This window comes from Mytilus galloprovincialis, chromosome 3 (assembly GCF_965363235.1).
Source record: "Mytilus galloprovincialis chromosome 3, xbMytGall1.hap1.1, whole genome shotgun sequence".
Taxonomy (NCBI): Eukaryota; Metazoa; Mollusca; class Bivalvia; order Mytilida; family Mytilidae; genus Mytilus; species Mytilus galloprovincialis.
The window spans coordinates 35,420,681-35,433,652 of record NC_134840.1 but is presented as its reverse complement, the minus strand read 5'-3'; the positions used below and the strand labels follow the sequence as shown (position 1 = coordinate 35,433,652).

General features: G+C 33.2%; 1 protein-coding gene across 2 annotated transcripts; it reads left to right on the top strand.

Moving 5' to 3' along the window:
* The first annotated feature begins 256 nt into the window (after positions 1-256).
* LOC143067800 (solute carrier family 25 member 45-like) lies at positions 257-11,630 on the top strand. 2 transcript variants are annotated; one of them, XM_076241342.1, is made up of 6 exons: positions 257-368; positions 6,638-6,700; positions 7,289-7,332; positions 9,220-9,300; positions 10,121-10,364; positions 10,999-11,630. In XM_076241342.1, the coding sequence occupies exons 2-6, from the start codon at positions 6,655-6,657 to the stop codon at positions 11,469-11,471; spliced, it is 888 nt and encodes a 295-aa protein (XP_076097457.1). In that variant the 5' UTR covers positions 257-368; positions 6,638-6,654; the 3' UTR covers positions 11,472-11,630. The 2 variants fall into 2 exon arrangements, with proteins under 2 accessions (XP_076097457.1, XP_076097458.1); XM_076241343.1 differs by lacking the exon at positions 257-368 and adding an exon at positions 5,078-5,501.
* The last annotated feature ends 1,342 nt before the right edge of the window (positions 11,631-12,972 follow it).

Here is a 12,972-nt window from a genome sequence, read left to right as displayed (position 1 = left end):
TTTTTTTAATTTGATTATTGAATTACTCGGCACACCAAAGATTTTCAATCAAATATTAAAACATTGTGAGTGGTCGACAGTGCTTCCATATTTCACGACATGCTATTTGGTTGGTTGCTTTGTTGGTTGAGAGATCATTGGTTGCGAAAACATCAGACGTCACATTCTTCATATGGCAATTGTCAATATTGTTAACATGTATCACACATATCTAATGTATACAAATAAATGAATGTGGAATGTATCGGTCAATTTAAATTTATATATGGGTTATAATTTTAATATCAGATTGTTATTATTGACACTAGTTAATCACAGGTACACAATACAACTAGATTCTCGACACATACAGTAAAGTATTTGTTACGGTAAGTGAGCCTCATCTAGGGTTTTTTTGATTATGTGATTACATGCCCGTTTTTTAGTGATTATTTGACTAGGCCAAATATTTCATGATGATTTAGTTATTTGATAATTTGATTATTTGATTTTATTAACCAAGTAAGTACATTATTGCCAAAAATGACTGGTTATTAAAAACAACATATTTTCTGTAATGGCCCTGTTTTTCTATACTGGCCCTGTTTTTTTCTGTAATGGCCCTGTTTTTCTGTAATGGCCCTGTTTTTTTTCTGTAATGGCCCTGTTTTTCTGTAATGGCCCTTTATCTTGTTTAAAAAAAATAATGATTGTGATTTGTCGGCAAAAAATTGTGATTATGTGATTACTTGGACACCCCATTAGAGGAATCGTACAACCTAGTCCGAGATTACTCTGACGTCCAACGGCTGTTTTGCCAGACAAGCTGGGGCCGTGGGACGTCAGAGCTCGTCCCATATCAAAAAGTGGATATTTGCCCACCCAAAATAGATGCGGTGCTTCGTTGCTTCTGGTGCCGACTGGCGACCTTGGAATTACATAAATCGGGCATCAATTGAAAAATACGAAAATTGTTAGCTCCCTTTGTTATGGAAGGATAGTTTTCTAGAGCTCTGAGAATAATGTGAATATATATTATAACAATTTGTGACAATTTCATAACTTCTAAGATACTTTTTGGGTCAACTCGTGCCGTGAGTTTATTTAATTCTTATATTATAAACAGAACAAAACTTTATACATATCAATACACGTGAAAAGTACTCACAACACTAAGAGTGAAATTACTCGACAGAACAACATCTGTTCATCAAGGTTGGACTTTGGACTCTACAGCATAGGCGGATTTAGGGGGGGCCAAGGGAAAAAAATTGGTTGCTTATATAGGGAATCACTGAAGCGTGACTGGAGCGGGCCCCCTCTTAGGTCAGTCAGTGGGCCCCCACTTATGAAAATTTCTGGATCCGCCACTGTACAGTACGGTCTAGGTGTAACGTAACGAAACTCGCGCTTCCTATATATTATATAAACAATCTACCGTATCATTCAAATACTACTAACACGCAAATTGAAACTGACGAAACATGTATTATCAATTATATAAATGATACTATTGTCTCGCTGCCTAGAGATACTTTTGTGTTGAATTTAGTAGACAAATGGAGGGAGCGTAATATTTATATTGAAACAATTCGATATGAGTTACTATATATTGCCAAGCGTCAACAATGTTTTCCATACAGGAAAACTAGTCGTAAAAAGCGACTTGTTTCAAGAAACCCATCTAGTGAACCCATTGAGAGTAAGTTCAGAAACGATTGCTATCTGTTACACTTGGCTTCGAGGGGTGAATTTAACAATGAAGTTAGTTTTGAATGTGAAACTCTCAGAATGTGTATTCAAGAAAACAATGTGTCGTGGAAGGTGAATCGCATTCAGATTGTTTTATTACTTCTCTTCAGGACTTAAAGACTTTGATATTCTAGAACGAGATGTCAACTCCTTAAAAAGAGATCATATCCAAGAACTTAAATACCTTAATAATACAGTATTCAAGCTGACAAAGGAAAACAAACAGTTACTTGATATTACTTCTAATGATCAGGAACGTTTCAAGAACTTTCAAAATCAAATTACCGCATTGTGGAACACGTGCAAAAACTATGATCATCAGCTTAGCAAGTTTAAGATTCAATTTACGGAACGGAATTTTCAATGTGCCTCGCATAATGAAGTTATCTCCAAATAAGAAAGGGCTTTGTCTAATCTTGACAAAAAGCTAAGTACTTTGCGAAGGATTGGGATCAGCTGAAATATGAATCTGGAAAACTCAAGAACGACATAGCGATCTATCAAAAAAAGTTAAGGACCTTCAAAACGATGTCAAAATTGAACCATCAAGAATCAACCCGGCAGATCAGTGATACATGTTTTCTCGGTTTTCAGAGTCTAAAAGCCAAAACTGACCTGCTTGATGACAAAATTAAGGAAATTAATGATTTATTAGCATCACCACAAGAAAAGAGTGCATCTTTTTCTCAGTCCATGACCGACATCCGCAAACGATTGAACAAAGCAGAAATAGAAGTAAACTGCCTCGACAAAACTAGCAAAAGTTATGCCAATATCCTGACAACAAAAGAGGACCACATGGAGAGTCTATCTACAGTGGATACATACTGCTCTAAGGAATTAGCACCGCCGGATTTGCATAGAATTATCAATAATACTAAAAATACATAATCTGAAGCTATACATTCTACTTGTTCAGAAAATCAAGAAACGAGACACAATGAGATCAACGTTAACGTCTCAAATGACAGTAACGACGTGATAATTAAAATGCCTGCCAAATGCAATATTAAAAAAACAAAGTCTTAAAAATAACTGTTCTTCGTCATATGTTGAATTCAAAATGTTGCAAGATGAAAGCGATCAAATGATTCTAGTACACTTCCAATGGTCTACATGCCGTCCAATTCAATCGGCAATTTTCAGTGGTTTTGTCAAAAACTCTTTTCGCAAAGTTAAAGGGTTTTATATTGGAGGGATCAATAGATCGTCTTCTGAAACCGGAATGAGGACGTATTTATTAGAAAATGGCATTTGAGTAACTCATCTATGTTATTAATTTTGATAAGCAAATGAGAAGGACTACTACAGCGGAAGTGAATATTGACGCCCAAGATGAATTTAAGATTCGTGATCCGTCTTTTTTATTGCAATAGCTGAACATTGGCTGCGGAAATCACAATTTCATTTTTTAAACACAGTTGATTCGAATTATCGAGCTTACGGGAAAAGTGTAGATGAGTATCATCCTGAATTGTACAACTGTAACTTTCGTGGTGGAGTTGCATTTTAGTGTCCATATTTGTGTCCGTTCATAGTAGAACTTGATAAATGCAAGTAATCGAATATATGGTATTGAAATACAGTTTCCAGGTCAACCTAGTGTTTTTTCTAATTACCGTATACGTATCTGCTACAACACAGCCGTTTTATTTGTTTGTGGATGAATTGGAATATCTAATGGATATCTAACGTGCCTATACAAACCTTGGAACTGTTTTTTTATAAGGCGATTTCAATTAAAAGGTAGAAGGACCGCGATATAACTTTGTGAATGACAGAACGAGTAACAGACTTAATACACACGACTTACGGGCGACTAGCAGTGTCTCACTTTACACACAAACTTTTGCCAGTGAGCCTATGCATACCTTTCAGTCTTACGATGGTGGTCCAAAAACTGGTATAGATCCCATGATAACTCAAAGAGAGAACGTTTGCTATACATCCGAAGCTTTTATTCCTGATGAAGATATATCCAACGTGTCGGACCATAAACTTATTATATGCACGATGGGAATTAAGGTCAGACAGGACGAATCAGAATCCACTTTTAACACAGTTAAGTGAAAAAGTTTCTTGGACGAAGGCGATTGAACATAATTTAATCACGGACTATTCTTTTGACGTATCTCAAAATCTTTGGACTGTCTGTGCACCATCCTCACCTGCAACCACAGGAACTATTGAGTTTTACTACAAGACTATTGTCGATGCAATAATGACCGTCGATCATGATACATTACCACATAAAAACTTTGTCAAACATCTCGAACACTGTAAAAAATAATCATGCGTATATGAGAAAGCGTCGTGCTAATTGGACCACAAACGGCAAAATACACAATAGAAACAACCCATTTCAGAGCATACATGGATGCTAAAAGAGATTTCCGCAAGGAATTAGAAATCGCATATAATAGTTATTTGAAGAACTGCACAAAAAAATCGAAGCATATATAGACTCAGACCAGGGTTGCGTTCAGTATCGTAGCGGCTACGTAGTGCTACGTAGATTTATGACTATTGAACGAGTAGCTAGCCTAGCTGCTATCAATATCTATGTAGCATCTAGGCTAGCTACACGTTCAATAGTCATAAATCTACGTAGCCATAAGAAGCCGCTTCGGCATTGAACGCAACCCTGAGATACGTATGGTCAGTTTTCAAAAGTCGAAGAAAACAAAAGGTTTTTTGTCGTGAACTTCGTGTGAATGGCCGTACATAGTATAGAACATAATGATGAATAATATATGTGAGGCTTGTGCCGACCACTTTGAATCAATATTCGAAACCGACAGAAACTTTGCTCAATCCTGAAAGAGAAGAGGTTATTATCAGACGTTCTTTACTTAACTTTATCACCGACTTGCTTATTGAATTGAACAAAACGAGATACGGTACAATTCTCTATGACTTAAAAGTCGCATGTTCTGTACAAGCGGAAGATAGCTCTGATGTGTCCTACAACCCAAGGAATGCAAACCCTTATAAACAGTTGCCAGTCGTTTAGTGAGCGTTGGGCTTTCAAGTTTTCACCCAAAAAGAGTCATGTATTACTATATGGAAAGTGCCAAAGCAACACTATTGATAGATTTTTTCTATGTGGTTCAGAAATACCAATCGTCAAATCAACTAAACATTTCGGTATTCTCTTAGAGAGTAGCTTTAATTATATGGAACAAACGATGAATGCGTGTCATATATTACGTGCAACTACTATTTCCATTATGAACTCTACTGTTCATCCTGCTATCTTGAATACATCTACATGTTCGAAAATTGTAAACCAATTAGCTTATACGAGAGCATTTTATGGTTGCGAACTGTGGAACAATCTTATCAAATTTTAAATTTTTATTGATGGAACGAGCCCACAGATTCGTATGTAAGGCAGTACAAGGACTACCTAAAGGTCCAGATCAGACAAGTGTACCAGCCTTCTTCGGTGGCTCTGCATTGAGAGTTATATTGAAAAATACAAACGTATATTTTTTGGCCGATTATGTAGACTAAAATCCGCTCAACTACCAAAGCAGATAATGATGGCCAGACTGCTAGACTGCTAGTGATTACAAAGATAGTGTTATCTTTATAGAACAGTGAAAAAGCCAAAAAGACAACTTCGAATTCCATTATCTGCTAAATTAATGGTTTAACAAACAAAATCAAACTATAAAATATTAATTTTAATATTCAGGTTCCTTGCCTTTATCAGAAGTCGGGTGCCTGAAACGGGTGAAGCTTATTTCAGCATTATTATGAGAGAGGTCAATTTATTTATAATAAAAAAACAAAACAAAAAATATAACAGAAATAGTTTTTTTATTAGCTAGCATAGTAAGTAACAAAACAAGTTTCAATATTAAAGTTAATCTCTGTTGGTCAACCAAAATTTTCGGAATCTCCTGTGACCTGTACTATCGAAAAGCTTCAACACACGTTCTTTGTCAACTGTATCATTCCTATGCACATGGAGACATGTCAACCTACCTGGACACATTATTCTACCAATTTTCAAGTCATTGGTTTGATCTACCGGGGTTCGAACCCACGACCTACCAGAATCAATGGAACACGCTAGAATACAACCAATGCTGATCATAATCAGAAAAAAAAAACGAAAAAATATTTTCAAACAATACCAAAAATATATTTCATACTTTTATTAAAGATAGATAAAAATCATGAATTGTTTTCTACATTAAAGACTTCCATGCTAGAAAGACGCTTCATGATTTTGTTTAAATTAATTATGAATAATTATTATATTTTTGGTCAATGAATTATTTTATCGATTAGCATTTGTTGTTCAGTGAGTTGATAGTGTAGACAATTGTTAACTATAGCGTTATCGATTTAAAAAATAAACCAAGGAATAAGCCAGCATACTTATAGGGGTGTTTATAATCACGAGTTACCTTTTTCATCTTTTTTTCTCTTTAATAAAGAACCTGTCTTCAACCAGTTTTGTAACAACGACATTAAGATTTGTTTCTTTTTTTTTTTTTTAATTTTGATTTGTATTCGGAACACTTTTTTAACCGTCACCACTATGGTAAAAGCAGCACTTGCTGCAGATTGGACACACTGTATGTAGTGTGACGGTAGATAATTTGAAACTCGAAACTCGCATATTGATAAAGTAAAATACATAATTAAAAAAAATGACACTTCTAAAGTTTGGTTGTCGTTTCAAAAGTGAGGCATTTGCCTTAGTTGCCTCCATTACGCTACAGCCCTGGAAGTCTAGTAATGGACTGGAATTCTGCTTATATATAAATGGTTCGTTGGTAATATAAATATGATTTTGTCGGTACTGAACCAGCTACAGAGTCTGAAAAAACTAAATGACGATAATCATTTTGAGTGGAACCAGATGGATAAATAATCATTTCTGTTTTAGAGTAGTCAATCACAGTTATGACAGAACACGTTTTACACGATTACATAGCTGGAGCAATAGGAGGTATGTACAAATATTGTCGTAAAGTTCCCTGGCCTTTGTTTGCTCACAGAATAAAAATACAAAACTACATGGTCTTTAATGACGATATTACCATTTTTCTGCGTTTTCCTTATATGATAAAAATTATAATAGATAAATAGATACCTCCATCAACATTGAAAGATCTGCAGTACTAACAACTCATATTTATCCGATATAGTTAGCGGATTATCTCTCTTTATAGGAGTTATTGCCCTTAAATGAGGAATTATTTTTAAACCTCTTTCACGGTGTTTTTAGCAACAACAAAAAAAAAAAAAAAAAAAAGAAAATAGAAAAAAGCTTACCAAAGTAAATGATCAGCAAAACAGATTTTTTTTGTCATTTATTCTATTCTAGTTTACAATTTTGGAGAGCGTCCTCTATTAAATATGCACATAGATCACGGTGATCGACACATTCTCTTTAGAACCTCTAGTTCAAAATTCCTGTTATTGCTTGCCTTAATCTTTGCAGTGATGACTATTTCCCGTTACCCGAGTTTTGCCACACAGTGTTATCAGAATCACTTATGACAAGTGTCGGGTATAATGTAAACTTATTTTCCAGGAGCTTCTGGACTTGTACTTGGACATCCATTTGACACAACAAAGGTATATTTAACTATACATTACTTATTGAAGTATCAATATACTTCAAATGCAACCATCTGTACTTCGGACCTACTTTTACTCATTATGATACATGTATAAAAAAAGGAGTTGGTCCGGTAAGGACCGATTTTGGCCACAAATTTCAGATTCATCTGACAAAAGATTTTGACAACTTATTAAACACTAAAGTGTCTATTTCATTTGATTCAATTAATTTATGTGAAAGATTTTAACTAATTTAGGCATTAAAAACGTTCCGATTCAAGCTTAAATATGACAAATCTACCAAATATGCCGAAAAATGTCACTTTTCAGATGGTTTTTGTCAAAAATGAAAGTGGCCGCATCCGTGTTCATCCCAAACCTTTATATATGTTTTGTATTATCATCAAATATAACTTACATTTCAATATTTAGGATGAACACGAATGCGGCCACTTTCGTTTTACACGGAAACCGTCTAAAATTGAACTAAAATGCTAGAATTATGAAGATTTCAGTAATTTAACATGACTTATTGGTACTAGTACCCGATATATGTGCATTGTATTGTCAAAAACAGCCCATATTTATGTAGCAGAAGAATTCTACTGTCCATTAAATAACTAAAAGTTTACATTTTAACAATTTTGTAAAACTGCTATATTTGGGGGCCAAAAGGAGTCTTACTGGACCTACTCCTTTGAATAAAGTAACATTTCTTTTCATTTAAAACAGTTTAAAAGCATGATTAAGTACCTGTCTTTGTAAGAATCATGCAGGTTCCTGTTGATGGAAGATTCATGACCCCTCTTCAACTGTCTTTATATTTTGTTTATGGAGAAGGTATGGTATGAAAATAAATTTCATATATTTATTTTTTTCTTTTGAACCTTGGTTGTCATGGAAACCATCCTTACAAAATATTGCCTAAATTCGTACAAAAGGAGCCTTTGCAAATTGAAAAATAAGGGATTTTAAGCTACCATTGAAATAAAGTTAATCAATACAAGCAATAAGTATTTTTACAGTGTTGACAAATAAATCCCCAAAATATTAATAAAACATTAATATTTTGAATTAACAAAATAATTTGTTTCCATAGCAACCGTTTAAAAATGTGTTAAAATTCGAAAATGAAAAATTTCAAAGATTTCTCAATTTTAAATCTGTTTATCTCCCAAGACCAACATTACCATGACATGTCATTGACAAATTTTGAAAGACAACATTCTATATATTCATAAAATAAAAAGAAATTTGTGTGTTTTTTTCTGTAAATAAATAATTTTAGTAAAAAATTGTCTATTTTTCACAAAAATCCAGATTGTCATACAGATGATCTTGAACAAAAATGTATCTGTGCAATTCTGACACAAATTTGATCATTTTTAACGAGAATATATGATTAATGAAGATATACACAATATCTGGGTTTGGTGCATCCCCCTTTTCTTTTTGTTATTTCTTGTAAACTAAGCATTTTAAGAATTTAATCACAATATTACATCTATAGATGAGGGCAGTATATGTATCCCACCCATTTGCATTAACCTTATATGAAAGATTTCTCAGCAGTTTGAAAAAAATCCCTAATTTTCAATTTTCAAAAGCGTCTTTTTCACCTATATTTAGGCAAAAATGTTGTTTTGACGGTTACCATGGCAATGCACATTATACAGGGAAAATAAAGACAGAATTTAACTTATATACCAAAGTTCTTATGATATAGGGCAAACAAAAATACTTCTATGACATGACTCTTCATGATTTTTACAAAGACAGGTACTTAATTTGCTAAATCACATCACTGTATTAGGTAACAGTTATTCAGCCTATTTTGAAATTGCTTTTTATTACACTGTTTTTTTTCTTAAAAGTTTACCTATGATTAACGATTTACTTTAGGTACAAATACAGACGCAACATCATGGCAGTAGATACAAAGGACTAGTGGATGCTGTAAAAAACTTAAGTCATCAAAGTTTGGTAGGTCTTAATCCGTATACATTGATTGCATTGGAAAAAAATATTTTTTACAATTTTTATGAAAATGAATTTTGTTCTGTCAAACTGAAGTTTATCTTTTTCTACATTGTTTCCATTTTATTTGAATCTTCTATTGAATATGTGTTAAAGTCATCTCTTCTTTTATGTGAAATACGATACCAAAAATCAGTTTGCATGGAGTCAAATGTATTAAAAAAATTACAACTTAGTTAAATGAACGCACGCATTTCAAGCCCCATAAGGTCAAATATACCATACAAATAGATAAAAAAAAACATGTTTCAGCGCATTCACCAGCTAACTTGACGAACAAGATTGAAGTTTAGGAAAATGATCAACCGAAGAGGTGCATAACAGCACTTTCCATTTAATCTCGTTGTTGATTATGGCTTAATTCATTTTAGGTGCGGTTTTGGGTGGAGTACATCCTGCTAACGTTCGGCAACATTCTACATAGATCTGCTAGATTAAATATAATTGTCATGTAAAGAGTATAAATTCCTGTTGTCACACAAATCTTAATGATAGTTTTAAAATGCATTTGGCGTGATGGAAACTGAGCAGATAAATCAAGATAATACGTGAATCAAATAATCTACTAATATATCTTTTGTATTATCATTTTAATAGCCTTTTAGAATGGTGCAGGAAAATTGGAACCGTTAATTTAATTAGATTGCGATATTGGCTGTCATTTAGCTTTAATTGTTTTACTTGTTTCTCTTTAGTATTAACTTTTAAGTGATAGTACTTTCAACCATTTGATATTGTTGTTAATATACTAGTACCTTTTTTTCAGAATAAAGGATTTTTTCGAGGAATGTCTTATCCCTTATTTTCTTATGGTGTTGTGAATTCCATATTTTTTGGTGTTTATGGTAATTCGTTAAAGTGGTTAGACAGACATGAATCTAACAAGAAATCGTCTTACCTCAACATATACCTGGCTGGTTGTATAGGTGGTGCAGCACAACTTGTAGCTCTTGTTCCTGTAGATTTAGTTAAAGTTGTACTGCAATCCCAGATTCCTCACGACACAACAGGTATGTAGAAAGGTGATATAATTATTACGAACATGTAGATAAGTCAGAGTATAAACAATAGTATATCATAATACTGTCCTCATTACTCATAGAAACAGGGACCACACAAAGTCCTCGCCCCTTCATTCTGGTCAACCTCTTTCTGTACTTCTTTCATATAAAATATTATGTTCTCTAGTTAAGAATTATATGATGAAGTGAAAAGGAAATAGTTAATAGCTCTAGAACATGAAGATCAAATATATTACACATATTTCTTGCTTGTTTATCCTTTTTTTTCGCCTTGTTAATCGAATTATAAGTAAAAGAAAATATCTAACTAAGCATTTACTTACAAATTTAAAATATCTTCAAAAGCTGATGTAAACGAGGGATAAGAAAAAAGATTGCTTCTCATACAATGGCAGCAATCAATTATTCAATGGATATAGTCCGTCAATTCTTGGTAGTTATTTTAGGTACTCCGACTTCTTTTACCAATTCCAACTGACCGCCGCCATATAGCCAAGAGGGATGTTCCAAAACATCAACAAGCAACTAATCAATAATTTCTTGGTTTTCAATATTCGACTTTTCTACTCATTTTTAAAATCAGCGTACTTTAAATCAATCAGATTTTTATGTTTTTTTCCAGGACTAACAGTAGACAACGCAAGATATTTTAAAGGACCAACGGAATGTGCAATACACATTTATAAAACCTCTGGTATCTTAGGCTTTTATAAAGGGTTTATACCTAATGCATGGAGAGATATACCAAGTTATGGAATATATTCTCTTACTTATGAGTCTTTACGTCAGACCATGATACAGTATGGATGGACAGATTCTAAGGGAATAATAGCGGAGTTAATTGCTGGTGGGTGTGCTGGAACATTGACATGGTTTTCTATCATGCCTTTTGATGTTATTAAAAGCAGATACCAGGCTGACTTAAAAAGAGAATACAAAGGGATATTGGACTGCGTCTACAAGAGTTACAGACAGGAGGGAATAACAGTATTTTATAGAGGATGTTTAGTCACATGTCTAAGGGCTTTTCCTGTAAATGCTGTAATTTTTCTTGTCTATTCTAAAACTTTAAGTTATTTGGAAACACATTTTTAGAATTAAATTGATTAGTATATTAATATACAGTATCTGAGAAATGAACATTATCACTAAATAAATCATGAAAATGAGGTCAATTAGGATTAACACTGCAAGACAGACATGTACACATAACAAGAACTCCATTCATCAAATATAGTTACTGTTAATGTTTAATCTGGTTTTGAGTGCTATTCATTTGGCATGGCTATGTACTTTTACATCTCGTCATTGTGTTATTGTTCTATGGTATTAATTTTTTTTTGTCTTTTATTTTTGATAATTGGCTTTGTCTACATGACTTGTCGGTGTCCTTTGTTATATATGACGTGGCTCTGTACTTATACATCATGTCATTATGTTATTTAGCTATGGTGATTTTTTGTATCCTTGTCTTTCATTTTTTTCTTATGTGCTTTGTATAAATGCCATTTTGTGTTTCTTTGTAACAGAATTGTTTGTTTTCATAGTGATTAATATTACAACACAATGTTTACATCTATACCCCTATTTAGGACATTTTTACCGTTATGTTTGTTTGTTTTGTTCACACATCGTAGTCAATACAATGGATATGTATGCGCCTGTCATACTAGTGAGAGGTTTAGTTATAGCCATAAAACAAGGTTTAATCATCCATTTTTTCTAAATAAGAAAATACCTGTACCAAGTCAGGAGTATGGCAGCTCTCCATGTTTGATGTGTTTGAGCTTTTGGTTTTGACTTTTGATTACAGACTTTCCATTTTGAATTTTCCTCGGCGTTTGGTATTTTTGTTATTTTACTTTTTTCGACACATCATGTCATACTCATTTTCGAGGTCATGCAATCTCCTCAAATGTTGTTTGTTTCCTTGATTTGTGTCGTATTAATTCATTTTTGAGATTTTGACACCGGAAAAGTACTGTTGCCTTATCGTCTACCGTCTAAACATTTTGTTGTATAAAAGTTGTATAAACTATATCATAAGCGACATAACAGACGCATGTTCAATATCATAGAACACAAACTGAAATGCTATATACTCAAAATTTAAAAGACAATAATGTAGGAAGCTAAGAAATGTTACATGCCCAGAGAATAACAGACAAAACATACTTCCAGATGAATGGATATACACATTTTGCTTTTTGATAGCAATACCAAAACTAACAGATATTTTTCAGATCTCATCATAACCAACCAATTCAGACTGTATTACAAGTATACTTATTATTCGTACACACAACTAGTTTGTGAGAAATTATTGAACACATACATGACGTCTTGGTCAAACATCACAACATAACACTTCTAAGAATTCAAAAATACTAGTGCTGCCACCTACACGCATGTGTGTCGGTTAGAAAACATTGCCCCCTTTCAATTAACATATTCATGAATCTTTTCTTTCAAAAAGTCAAATAATATGTCTAAATCTACTAGAGATTTTTTAGAACTTGTAAAAAATTAATATCTTGGCAGAATTAAAGAATTTGACAGAAGCTTATAAAACTAAATGCAAGAAGTGCTACATATT